Raw genomic sequence first — 19,207 nt, forward strand, 5'->3', positions numbered from 1 at the left:
CACGGCCCCTCTGCCCCTAACCCAAACCTTCTTGAGGTTTGTGGGCCCTTCTTAATTGGGAGATTGACGGTGAAGGCAATCAGTCACCTCCCTGAACAGTGTCAGAGGCAGTGGTTGGTGCTGCCCTAATTGTCAACAGATTAGGAAACTGACAAACTCCATGGATGGAAGGTTTATGGCTGTTATTGAAAAGAAGGGCAGCTATATTGGTCACTGATATTTTTTTCTCAGAAATGTATTCTTGTATATGTTGAGTTGTTTGATTATTATTTTCACTTTAAGAGATAAAAATAAATAATTGAGATGGAAAAAAATACATTTTTCACTTAGTTGCATTATAATTCTGCTCACTAATAATTGCCCATTAAGTCTGCACATATAGATATTCTCATGAGAAACAAAAAAACGCACTTTTACTTTCTAAAAATATTCAGGTTTATTAACCTTTCAGAAGAAACATGAAGTGCGGTGTAACAGATGAGTCCATCAGAAAACCATCATATTTCTGTCCCTTTTACTGAAAGGAATAATGCAACAAACAATACTATTCTGACCATTAATGTTGATCGAGCACTGAAATGCCGGAGTGCTCGGTACTCGAATCAAGCCCAAAGGACGCTCGGACGTGCTCAACGCGAGGACGGAAACATTTTCTCTCTCAAAATTCACTTGCTAGGATCCGAGCACTCGAGCACCACGTGATACTCGGCACTGCTCGCTATATCGAGCAGTGCAGAGAGTGCCCACACATCACTACTGACCATCAAAAAGCAGTGGACCTCTTCCAGCATTACTGACCCCAGAACCTAAGGGTATGTGTCCACGTTCAGGATTGCATCAGGATTTGGTCAGGATTTTTCATCAGTATTTGTAAGCCAAAACCAGGAGTGAGTGATAAATACAGAAGTGGAGCATATGTTTCTATTATACTTTTCCTCTAATTGTTCCACTCCTGGTTTTGGCTTACAAATACTGATGAAAAATCCTGACCAAATCCTGATGCAATCCTGAACGTGGACACATACCCTAATCCTACTGAGATCTTGTTTCCACCACATGCACAAACAAATAGCATTAACTTCTTCGTGGCTTTGCGCTTTTGTTTTTTCCTCCCCTTCTTCCCAGAGCCATAACTTTTTCATTTTTCTTTCAACATAGCCATATGAGAGCTTATTTATTTTTTGAGGGACGAGTTGTGCTTTTGAATGACACCATTGATTTTACCATATAGCGTATTGGAAAATGGGAAACAAATTCCAAGTGCGGTAAAATTGCAAATTCCACAATTGTTTTTTGGGTTAGTTATTTATCATGTGCACTAAATACTAAAAGTGACCTGCCAGTATGATTCCTCAGGTCAATACAAGTACACAGATACCAAACATGTATAGGTTCTTTTCTATTATATGGCTAAAAAAACACCCCAAAATTTTTAAGAAAATTTTTTTTTTATATGTCGCCATTTTCCGAGACCAGTAGCATTTCCATTTTTCATGATCTTGGGCTGGGTGATGGCTTTTTTGCATAGAAGTTTTTATTGATACCATTTTGGGGTAGATATGATGTTTTGATCTCCCATTATTGCATTTTATTGCAATGTTGTGTAGACCAAAAAAAACATAGTTCTGACGTTTCGATTTTATTTCTCATTAAGCTGTTTACCGATCTGATTAATTTACTTTATATTTTGATTGATCGGACATTTCTGAACGCAGGGATACCCAATGTGTGTATTTTTTTAATTGTTTTATTTTCAATGGTGCAAAAGGGGGTTGATTTGAACTTGTTTTTTTTTAAAGATATTTTAAAACTTTTTTTTTGTTTACTTTTGACTGGCTTCAATAGTCCTCTTAGGCGTACCTATACGTCAAAGGTCAAGAAGGGGTTAAACAAGTTTTCGGAGCTAACATGTGAGCAACCTTTTTATCTTAAATGGGCAGAAAGGCTGAGTAGTTTTTTTTCATCATATACTTTGTGAAAAAATTTTTACTAGCTAATAAATAAAAATCCAATGAAGAAACAGAAAGGCAGCACTCACCGATCCTTCTGAGACAGGTATCATTATTTGTGCATGATAAAAATCTTCACGGTCGGGAGTACAGCTGTAAAGAGTGCGGCAAGCCTGACGACGGCCGTTTCGCGCCCACCTGGCGCTTCCACGGGTCAGAATGTTTCTTCATTGGATTTGTCGGCATGTTTTTGGGCTGAAGCACCCGGGATCCGGCGGTCACATTCCAAACTCAGGTGAGCAGGCTCGGCTACACTATTAGGCGGTAGTGTGGTTCATTCTGTTTTTTTAAAGATTGACTAATAAATAAAAATGTGTAGGATCTTTAACCAGTCCTTATAATGTTCAGACTATTTTGCAGTTTTCATGGATATATGAATGGATGAAAAACTCAGTGATACTTTAGGAGAACACAAGGATATTATTCCTCCTGCCTGTACCACGAGCATTGAGAACATGGTTATAAATTGTCGGTAAATTCCAGGAAATGTATTTATTTCCATCAAAAACTGCATGCAGTGTTGGTTTTTCTTCAATATTATGGTACTTGAGCAAGTCTTTATGATTGTGATTATAATGATTTTAAAGATCATAGTAAATGCTGGTCATGTCTGCTTTTCGGTATGGATATATAATTATTCATTATGTTTTATCAATGTGTCCATAAGAAATCTTAGCTATCTGATGCCTAATCCAAATTGCAGCCATTGACACAAATAATGATTTCATGCAAGAGAAAAATTACAAAAGGAAAAATCCAGAATTAAGGGGTTTTACTGCTTCGGAAAATCCTTTTTTTTTTAATGATATTTTGATTACGATATTTTTAACTAAGGGCACCTCCATTTATCAGTTATGATCTATGGGGGAAACTAATGGGAAGTGTTCAAGTTTTCCTGGCACAGTGATGTCAATGTTCTATATGTGTGATAGAAAGACACGTTGTTCTTAACTATAGCTGATATATAAGTTTATTTTCAAATAATCTATGAAATATCATTGATTCACATTTTTTGCAGTGTCTTTGACTTCTAAAATAAATGCCAGAATTTTATTTTTTTTTTCACATTTTTTTATACACTGTTAGCATGCAAGCCTATAGTAAAATCCTTCTCTTGAAGGAAAATAGGTCATTTGCAATTATCAGAGAGAAAATAATTCACATCAATATTAATTCCATTATTTAGATTACTTGTATTTCAAGTAACAAAATAGTCTGCATCTTCAGATTGTTTCAGAGGCAATAAGATATCTCCGGGAATATCACAAACGCGAGGATGTGAGCGCTGCATTGACACAGTGACAAAACGATGCCTTTCTTTTCATGCAAGGTGAATAAAATGAGATGCAAAGTTAACATTTAAAATGGTATTGTTCTTCTCCTAATCTGACCACCATCCGAGTGGTGATCTGGTTATTAGAGAAAAGGGAGAAGAATGGAAAACATTGGCAGGGATTGAAGCTGGGAGATGAATGTGGAAATGTAGAATGATTGTTTCTTTCTTTTTTATTCTGTCTCTCAGCTGACGGTTGTTTCTGTCTGTTTTTTTTAGAACTGATCCAATGGGACAGGGAAAGTCAGTGTGGGGAGCTAAGGAAGACCCCTTTCTACAGCTGCGGCTGAGAGGATTAAAGTGCTTCATCCACAAGGCAACATTACACAAGTAGCCTTTGAACAAAAGTCATGGATACTATTAATGATATGGTAATCCTTAATCGAGCTACCTCCCAGTAGTGATTATACTGACATGGGAAGAATATATAAGTCGGGGATGCATCCCACAAACAACACTGTTCTTTTGTCCTTTCCAAGCTTGAGTAGGACTAACTTCAGTAGCATCTATAACGTCACTTTTCTCTTCTATGTATAGAAGGAACAAAAATCTAGACCTAAGACTGGATTTGCTTCCTGCAAGTTCCCACACACATTTTGTGTGGGTTAAATCAAAAATACCCCTGTCAACCTTCGGGACTGATGCCTATCTGAGAGCAGGACCACACAAAGGTTTCTTATGGAGGTCTGGCAGAAGATGATTTAATTGCTCAACAAAGCGTTGTCTCAATATCTAACATATGATCAGACAAGGGCAATGAAACATTTTGGAATAAGGGAGACAAATACTTTATATTTTACCTAAACGTGGACCATTTAATAGCACCACATACTTTCCTTTATTTTTTTAGTAACTCAAGCTGCTGCTATTCAAACACCAGCCGTCCATCAACCCCTGAGTCAACATTTTACTTCTGTTCTCCATCACAAAAAGAGCAAATATACTACACAGAAAGGGGCGTCAGAACAAGTGTAAGGCATATTGGCAGGATTTGCAGAATACACAATGATGACAAAGTTGACAATGTTAACACATGTAATATAAATTAGACTATGTTCACATTGGAAGTTGGATCTAGCTCAGAATTTCTGTTTATGAAATGATCACAACTAGAGAGAAAATGATCAAATGTATTAGTTGCCGCTAGAAATGATAAATCTATATGTCTTGACATTATCGGTTAGCGCTTCTTGATCAGTATAATTTCCAAACAGTCAATAAACATATAGACTGACAAAAGTTACAGATAAGTAAGTATCTATATGTTCATTTATTGTGATCTGAACTATAAAATAAAATAAAAACAGATATATGCGCACTAGACGGGAAAATGTTTTAAAAGTCAATTTGCCCTTTGCAAATTATTTATAACAGAAGGTTTTTAAAATCAATGCAAAAAAAAAAATCAATGTCACTTCTTTGATGGTGATTCCTTGCAGAATCAGCACCAATCAAAAGTCAACACCAAAAAAGTTAACACCAAAAAAACACACAAAAAAAGTTAACACCAAAGTCAAAAGGCTGCAAAAAAAGCATGGAAATAAGTTTCAAAAATTCCTCAAAAATGCGTCAAAACCTGCATCATAAACCACATCAGAATGAAAACATTGTAAAAAAAACACATGGATTTTTTAACATATCCTTAGTGATGTGTGAATAGGATTTCAGATTATAGTATTTTGATGCATTTAAGGATTGATTCATATCTATATTTTTTCTGCATGTTATTTTGTTCTAAAAGAAAACTAACAGAAAAATTAATAACATGTGCATCTACTATGTTTTTCAATTGGTAACTTAAATGGAATCTGTCAGCAGGATTTCATACCCAAACTATTTGTGTGTACCGTATGTACAGTGGGGGAAATAAGTATTTGATCCCTTGCTGATTTTGTAAATTTGCCCATTGACAAAGACATGAACAGTCTATAATTTTAAGGGTAGGTTAATTTTTACATTGAGAGATAGAATATCAAAAATAAAATCCAGAAAATCACATTGTATAAATCATATAAATTTATTTGTATTTTGCAGTGAGAAATAAGTATTTGATCCCCTAACAACCATTAAGAGTTCTGGCTCCTACAGACCAATTAGACGCTCCTAATCATCTCGTTACCTGCATTAAATACATATACATATATACAGTGGATATAAAATTAAATCTACACACCCCTGATACAATACCAGGATCCTGGTGATTCTGACACTATTTTCTCGTGACATATTGTACTTCATGTTAGTGCTAAAATCTCTTTGATATGACTTGCATTTATTTGTGAAAAAAAACAGAAATTTGGCGAAAATTTAGAAAATGTTGCAATTTTCCAACTTTGAGTTTTCATGCCCTTAAATCACAGAGATATGTCACGCAAAATACTTAATAACATTTTCCACATGTTTACTTTACATCAGCACAATTTCGGAACCAACATTTTTTTTTGTTAGGAAGTTATAAGGGTTAAAAATTGACCAGCGATTTCTCATTTTTACAACCCCATTTTTTTTTTTAGGGACCACATCACATTTGAAGTCACTTTGAGGGGTCTATATGATAGAAAATACCCAAAAGTTACACATTCTAAAAACTGCACCCCTCAAGGTGCTCAAAACCACTTTCAAGAAGTTTATTAACCCTTCTGGTGCTTCAAAGGAATTTTTGGAATGTTTAAAAAAAAAATGAACATTTAACTTTTATTCACAAAAAATTAATTCAGATCCAATTTGTTTTATTTTACCAAGGGTAACAGGAGAAATTGGACCCCAAAAGTTGTTGTACAATTTGTCCTGAGTACGCTGATACCCCATATGCAGGGGCGTAACTATAGCGGTCGCAGCAGCCCGGACTGCTTAGGGCCCGTCCGTCCACCAATAGTGAAGGAGAAGGACCCAACCATTACAGCAGGGAGGCGTCACCGCAGGTCCTCCAGTTACATGGGGGAAGATGGATTTAATGCGGTCACATGATCCAACCTTGTGACTGGAGAGAGGTGTGTCCACAGGTCCTTCAGCCACACCAAAGGGAAAGACTGGACGAAGTTTGCTGATGCTGCTTGAGTGAGTGGCTGAGTGCCTAAACCTAAAAAGCTGCAATCTGTTGCTGCTTCCTCCTCCTCCTGCTGCCGAAGGGTCCCTTAAGCCTCAGATATGTATTTGTCCTCCTGTCATTAGCAGGTGTGACCTGTCTGCCCTGTTCTCAAGTCTCCCCTGTCTCCTTTCTCACCGTGTGTTCCCCATCTACCCTGTCCTCATAATCCATATGCCCCCTTCTTCCTTGCTCCCAAGTCTCCCCCATTTTCACCTGTCTCCTTGCAGCCCCATCTCCCCGTGTGTCCCTATCTACTCTGCCCTAGGAGTCCCCTTATTTCCTCTTGTGTCTGTCTCCCTTGCCCCCTTGTGCCCTTCTCCCCTTCCTCCTAGTCCCCATGTGTCCCCTTGTGCTTGTGCTTGTGTCCCTTGTCCCTGTGTGTCCCCTTGTGCCTGTCTCCCTTGTCCCCTTGTGCTTGCGTCCCTTGTCCCCGTGTGTCCCCTTGTGTCAGTCTCCCTTGCCCACTAGTCCCCTTGTGTCAGTCTCCCTTGCCCACTAGTCCCCTTGTGTCAGTCTCCCTTGCACACTAGTCCCCGTGTGTCCCCTTGTGTCAGTCTCCCTTGCCCACTAGTCCCTGTGTGTTCCCTTCTGTCAGGCTCCCTTGTCCCCTTGTGTCAGTCTCCCTTGCCCACTAGTCCCCTTGTGTCCCCTTGTGTCAATCTCCCTTGCCCACTAGTCCCTGTGTGTCCCCTTGTCAGTCTCCCTGGACCACTAGTCCCCGTGTGTCCCCTTGTGACAGTCTCCCTTGCCCACTAGTCCCCGTGTGTCCCCTTATCAGTCTCCCTGGCCCACTGGACCCCCTATGTCCCCTTGTGTCAGTCTCCCTTGTCCACTTGTGTCAGTCTCCCTTGCCCACTAGTCCCCTTGTGTCAATCTCCCTTGCCCACTAGTCCCTGTGTGTCCTCTATTCAGTCTCCCTGGCCCACTAGTCCCCGTGTGTCCCCTTGTGTCAGTCTCCCTTGCCCACTAGTCCCCGTGTGTCCCCTTGTCAGTCTCCCTGGCCCACTGGTCCCCCTGTGTCCCCTTGTGTCAGTCTCCCTTGTCCCCTTGTGTCAGTCTCTCTTGCCCACTAGTCCCCTTGTGCCCTTCTCCCCTTCCTCCTAGCCCGCATGTGTCCCCTTGTGCCTGTCTTCCTTGCTCCCTAGCCCCCTGTGTCACCATTGTGCCTGTCTCCCCTAGCCCCCTTGTGTCCTTCTCCCCTGCCCCATAGTCACCATTTGCCTGTGTCTTTCTCACTGCACCTGTATGGAGCGGCTGCATTATACTATGAGGGGGACTGCATTATATTCTATGGGGGTTACATTATATTGTATGGTGGGGCTGCATTATACTTTTGTGGGGTGGCTGCATTATACTCTGTGGGGTGGCTGCATTATACTGTATCGAGGACTTTGGGGAATACATTATACTATATGAAGAACTATGGGGTGCATTATACTATGAGAAGTGAATTGCATGACATGGATGACGATGGCGGTGCATTATACTATATGGAGCACTATGAGGAGTTTATTATACTATATAGAGGACTAAGCAGTGTATTTTAATATATGGAGGACTATGAGGAGTGTATAATACTATATGGAGGACTGAGGAGTGTATAATACTATATGGAGGACTATGAGGAGTGTATTATACTATTGTACTATATAGAGGACTATGGAGAGTGTATTATACTATATGGATGACTATGGAGAGTGTATTATACTATATGGATGACTATGAACTGTGCAGTATATTATTTAGAGTACTATGGGGGTGCATTATATTATAAGGAGTACTATGGGGGTGCATTATACTTCTTATATGGATCCCCATGACTTCTATGTAAGCCCCTGATGAGTATAATGGTTTATTTTCTTTTATAAATTACATAACAATGGCAGTACGGGGGACAGATATATACCAGGATGGGGCACCAGATAGTTACGTGTCATGGATCCCAATGGCTGGGGATCGCACTGGACAAGCAAAATAACATAAATAACGGACGAGCTCTAGGGTGATGGAACCTGGGCTGACCGCTGCCCTACTCCTGACAAACACAACTAGAAATAGCCAGGGAGCGTGCCTACGTTGATTCTAGAAGCCACGCGCCAGCCTAAGAGCTAACTAGCACTGCAGAGGAAATAAAGACCTAGCTTGCCTCCAGAGGAATGAACCCCAAAAGGTATAGTTGCCCCCCACATGTATTGACGGTGAAATGAGAGGAAGGCACGCACATAGAGATGAAAATAGATTTAGCAAAATGAGGCCCGCTATAACTAGAAAGCAGAATGATACAAAAGGGGTCTGAGCGGTCAGCAAAAAACCCTAATCAAAAACCATCCTGAGATTACAAGAACCCATGTGCCAACTCATGGCACATGGGGAGAACCTCAGCCCACTAGAGCTACCAGCTAGCATAGAGTCATAATTAGCAAGCTGGACAAAAAACCAAACAACTAAAAAACAGAACTTAGCTTATCCTGAGAGATCTGGGAGCAGGTAGTCAGGAACCAAACTGAGCACATCTGAGTACATTGGTAGCCGGCAAGGGAATGACAGAAAAGCCAGGTTAAATAGGAAACACCCAGCCTCTGATGGACAGGTGGAAAGCAGAGACCGCAACCCACCAAAGTCACCCAGTACCAGCCGTAACCACCAGAGGGAGCCCAAAAACAGAATCCACAACAGTTACGCCACTGAGATCACACTATACAACTTTGCAATAAAGCTATAGTGTGCAAAATGAATAGGGAAATTCTGAATTTGGGTGGAAAATATTTTTGCATGGTTGGGGGGGCCCCATTTGAAAGTTCGCATTGGGGCCCATAACTTTCTAGTTACGCCACTGCCATATGTAGGGGTAAACATGTTTGGGCGCATGGCAGAGCTCGGAAGGGAAGGAGCACCGTTTGACTTTTCAATGCAAAATTGGCTGGAATTGAGATCGGACGCCCTGCCTAAACAGTGGAAACCCCCCACAAGTGACACAGTTTTGGAAAGTAGACCCGCTAAGGAATTTATCTAGATGTGTGGTGAGCACTTTGAACCCCCAAGTGCTTCACAGAAGTTTATAATGTAGAGCTGTAAAAATGAAAAATCATATTTTTTTTCACAAAAATGATCTTTTTGCCACCAATTTTTTATTTTTCCAAGGGTAACAGGAGAAATTGGACCCCAAAAGTTGTGCAATTTGTCCTGAGTATGCTGATACCCCATATGTGGAGGTAAACCACTGTTTGGGCGCATGGCAGAGCTCGGAAGGGAAGGAGCACCGTTTGACTTTTTCAACGCAGAATTGGCTGGAATTGAGATCAGATGCATGTCGCGTTTGGAGAACCCCTGATGTGTCTAAACAGTGAAAAACCCCAATTTTAACTCCAACCCTAACCCCAACACACCCCTAATCCTAACCCTAATCCAAACCCTAACCCTAATCCCAACCGCAACCCTAACTTTAGCCCCAACCCTACCTTTAGCCCAACCCTAACCCTAAATTTAGCCCCAACTCTAACCCTAACTTTAGCCCCAACCCTGACCCTAACTTTAGCCCCAACCTTAACCCCAACCTTAACCCTAACTTTAGCCCTAACCCTAATGGAAAAATGGAAATAAATACATTTTTTTTAATTTATTATTTTTCCCTAACTAAGGGAGTGATAAAGGGGTTTTGATTTACTATTTATAGTGGGGGTTTATCAGGTTTTTATGTTTGGCAGCTGTCACACACTAAAAGATGCTTTTTATTGGTACCATATTCGGGCACATGACATTTTTTGATCGCTTTTTATTCTGATTTTTGGGAGGCAAAATGAACAAAAGCAAGCAATTCATGAATTTCTTTTGGGGGGCATTTATACCGTTCCGCGTGTGGTAAAATTGATAAAGCAGTTCTATTCTTTGGGTCAGTACGATGACAGGGATATCTCATTTATATAATTTTTTGGGCGCTTTTATACAATAAAAACTATTTTATATAATAAATAATCATTTTTGCATCTCTTTATTCTGAGAGCTATAACTTTTTATGTTTTTGGTGATGGAGCTATATGGCGGCTTGTTTTTTGTGGGACAAGATGATGTTTTCAGCGGTACCACGTTTATTTATTTCTGTCTTTTTAATCGCGTGTTATTCCACTTTTTGTTTGGCGGTATGATGATAAAGCATTGCTTCTTTGCCTTTTTTTTTTTAATGGTGTTCACTAAAAAGGGAAAACTAGTGGAACACTTTAATAGGTCGGGTCGTTGCGGACGTGGTGATACTAAATATGTGTACTTTTATTGTTTAGATTTTTTTTATTCAAATATTTATTGATGGAATAAATATTGATTTTTTTAATTATTATTTGTTATTATTTTTTTTAAATATTTTTACAATTTTAATTCTTACTTTTACACTGTGTCCCACTATGGGACACTCATTTTGTGCAGGCTGATCGTTTCTATAGCATGCAGATCTGCATGCTATAGAAGCTGTCAGGGCTGCAGTTTCTATTACACTGACCTGAGAGGCTTCCTGGTCATCACTGTGCATGACGACATCAGGTCTCTATGGCAGCAATCGGGACCCCGCGTCATGCCGCGGGGTCTCCGATCCAAAGGCAGAGGGGCTGTCAGCCCCTCTTCCAACTACGGAATGCTGCAATCATGTTTGATCGCAGTGTTCAGGGGGTTAAAGTACTGGGAGCGGTCCGTGACCACCTGGCACTTTTTTGCCGGGCCCGGTGCCAGCTGTGAGAATCAGGACAGAGAATAAAAATGACAGACAGGACAGAGAACATGTTGGCAGATATGCAACAGATACAGACTTATTTGTGTGCAGGAGGAGTTTACACTTTTCTGATAGTAGATGGCGATGTTGTTACTGTTGTATGCTTAGTTGAATGTAATGCATATACTTGTACCTTGGCTTCACTTTCTCTCTGGTAAAAGGTCCTTCAGACTTCCTGTTATGCTGTATTAAAAAGCTGATGCATGTACCTTATGTACTGTGTAGATAAAAGTTGAATTACCCTATATAATCTACTATCACAGAGAATACTTCAGAGCAATTCTCTCCAAACAAGTAAGACAAATAAGTTAAAGATGAGCAGCAGTTCAGAGCTGAGACTCACAGTAGCTAAGCTGAACAATGAGAACTATCACTTATAAAAGTTCAAAGTGGAGATGTTAGTGTCTAAAGATGATTTATGGGAGCTAATTAGTGAGTATGCTCGATACTCAAGTTTCTCCGAGCATGTTCGGCTGCTAGACAGCTTGAATACATGTGGGGGGATTGCCTGTTTATTAGGCAATCCCCACATGTATTCAAGCTGTCTAGCAGCCGCAACTCATGCAGCTGCGCCGACATAAACGAAATCTCCGAGCACTACGAAATTTTCGGAGACCACCCGAACATGCTCGGAGAAACTTGAGTAACAAGCATACTCGTTAATAACTAGAGGTAATCACTACAGACAGACCCAATGATAATAATCAGACATGGGATTAGAAAAACATATGAGCAAGAGCTACTGTCAGCTTATCAGTGGAGGATGATCAGTTAATCCACATAAGGAATGAGAATACAGCAAAGGCAATGTGGGAAGCATTGAGAAAGCTACATGAAAGATCCAGCTTAAATCAAAAACTATTCCTGTTAAGAAAACTTTACAAGATGACATTAAGTGCAAGGAAAGACATGCAGGAGCATATAAACTCCTTGATGGAGGTGGTAAAACAGCTGAGATCAGTCAGCGAAGACATTTAGGAAAGCCATACAGCAGCAATATTATTGTGCAGTTTACCAGATTCATACACTGCTCTGATAAATACACTAGAGACAAGACCTTAAGCAGACATTACACTAGTGTTTGTAAAGACCAGATTTATAGATTAATATCATAGAAGGAAAGAGCAAACAAACGATTCCAAGGAAAGGGATAGTGAAAATGCGACAGACAAGAAGCCCCATAATACAGAGAAAAGAGAATGTTTCAGATGTAAGAAAAAGGGACACTTAAAGAAAGACTGTACTATATGGAAAGCAGAACAACACAAATTACACCAAAAGGAGAATAAACAGAAAGTAAACAGCACAATTTCTAACCCACATGCAGATCACTGGAATGGTACATTTAAAGTAACTGATAAAGAGTCATCGTCAGGCTGGTTTATTGACTCAGGAGCAACAAGTCACATGACTAGTAAGAAACAATCTATAGTAACACTGTCGTCGACAGAAGGAGAAATATGTCGCCACAGCACATGCCAGTCAAGAAGTTGTATGGTTAAGACAACTGCTAAAAGACTTAGGACAACAACAATTTGGAACAACAAAGATGTATGAGGACAATCAAGGATGTCTAGTTCTGGCTCAGATGGAAAAAGTTAATCCAAGAACTAAACACTGTGACGTCCGAGGAGACGGACAGAGAGTGGACCCTCTGGGTCACGGTACTGACGCACCCGAGGGCGAGCGAACCCGGAGAGCTACCCCTATACAGGGACAGTTGGGAGCAGGCCAGAGGGGGTCGAGTACCGCAACAGCTGATGCCAAGAGGGGCGGCTCTAGGTGAGGCAGGGTAGAAGAAAACAACAGTACAGGTGGGAAGGAGGAACGGAGAACAGAAGGCAGGGCTAGGGAACGGAAGGAGGGAAAGGGAAAAACAAGAGAATAAGCCTGCGAGGGCAGACCAGACAGGTACGGCTAGGAGACCGGACCAGAAGGACCTGAGCAAGGCACTAACTGCACAATAATAATCAGGCGCCTCCATTATGGAGGAGCCACCTGATATAGCCGGAAGAAGCAACTGATTGGAGGACACGGAGGCGCGGAAGGGGTTAAGAAGAGCAGGAAGCACGCGCCCGCGTCCTAAGGCGCATGTGCGGGGCAGACACAGGACGGGGGAGAGAGGAAGCGCGGGCACCATGCCAGAATCCCCGGGCAGCAGGAGGAGGAACCGGGGAACCGGCGCGGCGCTGAGAGCGGCGATTGCCGTGAGAAGAGCCGGCAGGAGCAGGGGCTGCAGCGACAGGAAAAGCGGGTATGACAAACACATTGATGTAAAGTTTCACTTCTTGAGAGATCACCAGGAACAAGGAATTCTAAATTTAGAGTACTGCTGTAATAATTATAGGGGATAACTCAGGAGACTCTTTGCGTGGAACAAGACAACTACAGGACACAGTTTTATAAGTGGTAAAGTCTATATTATCACACGGAGATTCAAACAGGTGCAGAAAGAAACTCAAGTCCACAACACTTGGTGCAAATAATAAACGCAGCTTAGCAGTCTATAGGAAACTTCAGAGCAAAATGCAATCAAGCAGAAAGTCTATGAAGCACAGTTATTCTTGAGGATACTTGACACGAATAAATCCTTGTCTTAGTCCAGGCACAGATAGATATGCTTATTAGGCAGTTAAAATCATATCTTAGCTCAACCATGGAGGCCTGGTTAATAGTCTCAGGTTATTGCAAAGCAGCAACAGCTTACATGACCAGCAAATGCAGATGGAAGTAAATACGAGCAGCAAATGAAGGAGGATTACTGGAACTGGTGTATGCAGCAGGAACTCAGAGCAGAGTAGCAGGATCACCACACAGGTTCACAGGAGCAGGTGTATAGCCAGGGAGTAATCAGAGGTCAGGAGCTGGATGCAAGGCAGAATACTCTAGCACAGACTGAAGGCTGGGGTGGACTTTTATAGCAGGAGACACAGTGCACATGAGACCAAAGACGCCATCTTGAAAAAGGGCAGTAATGCACAAAAGGTAAAAAATGTTCAGAGTCCTGACAACTGCCCAACTGAATATATGACAGCAGATATTTTCACAAAGGCATTGAATGCTGAAAGACATCAGAGACTGATGAAGAAATTAGGATTAGCTGAATAAGTCCTTACTGTTGAGAACGGGTGTTGCCAGATACGCAACAAATACAGACTTATTTGTGTGCAGGAGGAGTTTACACTTTTCTGGCAGTAGACGGTGTAGTTACTGTTATATGCTTAGCTGAATGTAGTGCATATACTTGTTTGGCTTCACTTTCTCTCTGGTAAAAGGTCCTTCAGACTTCCTGTTATGCTGTATTAAGAAGCTGATGCATGTACCTCATGTTCTGTGTAGATAAAAGTTGAATTACCCCATATAATCTACTCTCAAAAGTTTCTTCTGCGACCAAACTATGCAACAGAACAATCACATGAAGAGGATGTATCCAGAAAGTGATGGAACAAATATATTTTGTACCATGAAAAAAATAAAGAAGAATAGAGGAGGATGCAAGATGCAGAAACTCAAAGGTCACCTAAAGTCCTTAGCAGAGATAATTGCTACCTCATATATTAATTTTGTCTCACTACAACACATCCATAGTACAACTCAGAAAAGCTGTAAGCTGTTCCATAAATATGACCTTGCCAATATCACCTTTTGATATGCCTAAGACATGTCAGAAAATACAATTATCAGTAAACCATTTCAAAAACCTCAGGTCTCTGAACAGAAATCTTCAAAACTATTACAAGAAAAGAAAACATGTGTAATAAAAAATACAAAAGGTACAAGTTCAAACCTCTGCAGTTGATCATTTGTTATACAAAGCAACATAAACATAAAACCACCAGAATTACAGCTTTTTTATCACTTTCCCTCCCTTCAAAACAGGGATAAAAAGTAACCAAAAAGTCATATAAACATCAAAATAGTAATAATAAAAACTAGTTAGTCCTGCAATAATAAAAAAACAATGTAGGAATTTCTTGGGGGTTTTGCATTTAATCACACAGGGAATTTTTTATACGTTATGTAGTACGGTAAATTAAATGGTGTTATTAAAAATACAACACTCCTTGCAATAAATAAGCCCTGATATAGCTATGTGGAAAGAAAAAATGTGCTATCTCTTAAAACTGTGAATGAAAAAGAAAAGGCAAAAAAAATAAAACTAGCAATGGTGCCAGGTGCTTAAAGAGAATTGCCGTGGCTCGTGCTGCCGTGGTTCGGTTAACATGAATCTACTGACAGGTTCTTTTTAAATGAGTTTTCCCACCTAGCTTGCTTCACTGTTTCCGTTACTATGGAAGTACCATGACTGATGATCCAGATTGAAGATTTATGGTAAGTGGATCCTGTTGACCATTGCATATACTTCTAATATGCCATAGATGTATAAGATGGTAAAACAGAACTGGTACCTATGTTATATACAGTGGAGGAAATAAGTATTTGATCCCTTGCTAATTTTGGGAGTTTGCCCACTGACGAATACATGAACAGTCTATAATTTTAAGGGTCGGTAAATTTTAACATTGAGAGACAGAATATCAAAAATAAAACCAGAAAATCACACTGTATAAATTATATAAATTTATTTGCATTTTGCAGTGAGAAATAAGTATTTGATCCCTCTGGCAAACAAGACTTAATACTTCGGGGCAGAACCCTTGTTGGCAAGCACAGCAGTCAGATGGTCTTTGTAGTTGATGATGAGTTTTGTGCACATGTCAGGAGAAATTTTGGTCCACTCCTTTATGCAGATCATCTCTAAATCATTAAGATTTTGAGACTTTTGCTTGACAACTTAGAGTTTCAACTCCCTCCATAAGTTTTCTATGGGATTAAGGTCTGGAGACTGGCTAGGTCACTCCATGACCTTAATGTGCTTCTTTTTGAGCCACTCCTTTGTTGCCTTGGCTGTATGTTGTCATTGTCTTGCTGGAAGACCCAGCCACGACCCATTTTTAATGTCCTGGCAGATGGAAGGAGGTTGCCACTCAGGATTTTACGGTACATGGCTCCATCCATTCTCCCATTGATGTGGTTAAGTAGTCCTGTGCCGGTAGCAGAGAAACACCCTCAAAACACAATATTTCCACCTCCATGCTTGACAGTGGGGACGGTTTTCTTTGGGTCAGAGGCAGCATTTCTCTTCCTCCAAATACGGCGAGTTGAGTTAATGCCAAATACCTCAATTTTTGTCTCATCTGACCACAGCACCTTCTCTCAATCACTCACAGAATCATCCAGGTGTTCAATGGCAAACTTCAGACGGGCCTACACATGCCTTCTTGAGCAGGGGGACCTTGTGGGCACTGCAGGATTTTAAACCTTTACGGCATAATGTGTTACCAATGGTTTTCTTGGTGACTGGTCCCAACTGCCTTGAGATCATTAACACGTTCCATCCGTGTTGTTTTAGGCTGATCTCTCACCTTCCTCATGATCAAGGATACCCCACAAGGTGAGATTTTGCATGGTGCCCCAGATCAATGTCGATTGACAATCATTTTGTATTTCTTGCATTTTCTTACTATTACACCAACAGTTGTCTCTTTCTCACCTAGCATCTTACTTATGGATTTGTAGCCCATTCCAACTTTGTACAGGTCTATGATCTTGTCCCTGACATCCTTATAAAGCTTTTTGGTCTTGCCCATATTGTAGAGGTTAGAGTCTGACTGATTAATTGAGTCTGTGAGCAGGAGTCTTTTATAAAGGTGACTATGTAAGAGAACTGTCTTTAATGCAGGTAACGAGTTGATTAGGAGCCTCTAACGGTCTGTAGGAGCTAAAACTCTTAACGGTTTGGAAGGGGATCAAATACTTATTTCTCACTGCAAAATGCAAATAAATTTAAATCATTTACACAATGGGATATTCTGGATTTTATTTTTGATATTCTATCTCTCAATGCTAAAATTAACCTACCCTTAAAATTATAGACTGTTCATGTCTTTGTCAGTGGGCAAACTTACAAAATCAGCAAGGGATCAAATACTTATTTCCCCCACTGTATATGATATATTGCTCTCCTGACAATTCTGGAGAACCCTTTGGAGTTCTGCATTGTACTGCTTCTCGGTTATTGCTCCTGGGTAGAAAGAAGCAAAAACATTAGCAGAACCCTGGTACAGCATCTAGCTATTTTGCTACTCTCTGGCAGCACAACCAGGGCATTGGGAACTTCTTAGCCAGCACTGGAAAACCATCATCCGAGGTGCCTCTTGCAATCACTAGGTCTAAGTGAATTTATGACATTGTATGAGGCTTAGGGATCTTAAATGATGCCCAGGATTTTGACATTCGACTGCCAGGTGAGGAAGTTCACACTGCCCTGCTCTGGCCACCACAGAGTACCAAAGTGGATGTTAGACCATGGTAGTGCAAATCTTTTTGCAGATCCCTGCTTAAATGGGCAGCCATCAAGAATGATTGTAAATGGAGTATTGTACAGTATATAGCAATGCTTGTGGTGGATGCATTCTAAGCACAAACTGCCTGCAATGAATAGATTAACAAAAAACATTAATTACCGAGAATCGAACATTGCCATGAAGTGAGGGTATCTGACATTCCCATCCTCATCAAGGGGGATTCTGTCAAGTAGCTGCTCAAAGTCTTCATCAGTAATCTCCACACCGAACCTGGAACAGAAGAAGTTAGTGCCAGTCAATCACAGAGCTGATTTGGCTTGCAGGCAGCCTCAATAATCCAAGCATATGGTTGCCATTAACTCTTTGTCACCTCATTGCCCCTTACCAGCCAGAGCACACACGTGAATATCAAAAGGCTAATCAGGTTTTTCAGCAGTGAAAGAATTTCGAACCCAAAACCCTGACGGAGATCTTGGCCAGATGAGATACCAGCATCCAGAGCCATGTCAGATTGTCCCGTCTGTAAGGCTGTATTCATTAGGCTAAAACAGTGGTATTGCTTAAACAAGCAAGCACTTCAAAAGGCTTTTCACTCGCCCCGGTTAGCATGAAAGGAAATGTACAAAAACATTGCTTTTCATGAGAAAAAGGAGTGAATTTGGAAAGCATATTGTAAAAAGCTCTTAAGAAACCTTGCATAGATATATTCCAAAAGTAGTTGTATGTATTCAACAGCAAATAAGTATTTTCTTCCCCGCAGCACAATTTAAGCATAATCCCTAAAACACAGGAATAAACCAGGATGATTTAAGAAAATAATGATGAACAAGGCTCCATTCATTATGTGAAGAGGCTGATAATGGGCAGCCGACTTCTGATGGAAGAAGGTTGCAGAGGGGATGGGAATAGCAGAAAGTTCCTTTACTTGTCGCAAGGGTAAAGAACACTATGCCAAAAGTAACCATTCAGCTCATCTTGCAGACTGTTCATCACTTTGACAGATTTATGTAAATAAAATAGAGCTTTGTAAAAATACAGAAAGATTCCCTGTCATGGCTTTAGACATAAATGTCTTTCTCAAGACTAAATAGGCCACTTACTTAAATGTCCTGTAAAGTTATGTATATCACAGCCGATTAGCATATAAAAGGCAATTCTTTCTGTCCCCATAAAGTACATACAGGGAATATAGCCCTTCACAATAAAATATGGTAATATGCTTAATGCAATTATATCGGCGCACACAGCTCTTCAGGGGTTAGATGCATTAACCTTTAGAGACGTATGAAATGAAGAGAAGTAATATTTAGCATCACAAACCCACATTTCGGAGACATGAAGATATTAAGAACGCAGATGATTAGTATGAAGGACATCTGCTCAGACTTCAAGTGGTGATGTGTGGTTATTTTCATTCATTTTACATCAAGTCATTTACTATATTACATTTTTATTTTACAATTAAAATCACAGAGTTGGAAAAGTCTACAAAGTAAGTAAAATAACCGGGAAGGTAAGATCTACACATACATCTGCACAGGGTATGAAAACGTTATTTTATGATCATAGATATGAAAAGGAACCAACAGGAAAAACAGTAGCACACAGGATTTTTTAGCTGTTTTCTTCATTTTGCTTCATAGATCTTTTGGG

The 19,207-nt window shown here is 40.4% G+C and overlaps 1 protein-coding gene across 2 annotated transcripts in view; it reads right to left on the bottom strand.

The window, feature by feature from the left end:
- Window positions 1–19,207, bottom strand: part of LOC143793030 (EF-hand calcium-binding domain-containing protein 6-like) — a 256,139-nt gene that overhangs the window by 81,561 nt on the left and 155,371 nt on the right. For both annotated transcript variants that reach the window (XM_077279600.1, XM_077279601.1), the window contains one exon: window positions 17,714–17,824. In XM_077279600.1, the coding sequence (XP_077135715.1) occupies window positions 17,714–17,824 (111 nt within the window). The remainder of the gene's footprint in view (window positions 1–17,713; window positions 17,825–19,207) is intronic.

This window comes from Ranitomeya variabilis, chromosome 1, assembly GCF_051348905.1.
Source record: "Ranitomeya variabilis isolate aRanVar5 chromosome 1, aRanVar5.hap1, whole genome shotgun sequence".
Lineage (NCBI taxonomy): Eukaryota > Metazoa > Chordata > Amphibia > Anura > Dendrobatidae > Ranitomeya > Ranitomeya variabilis.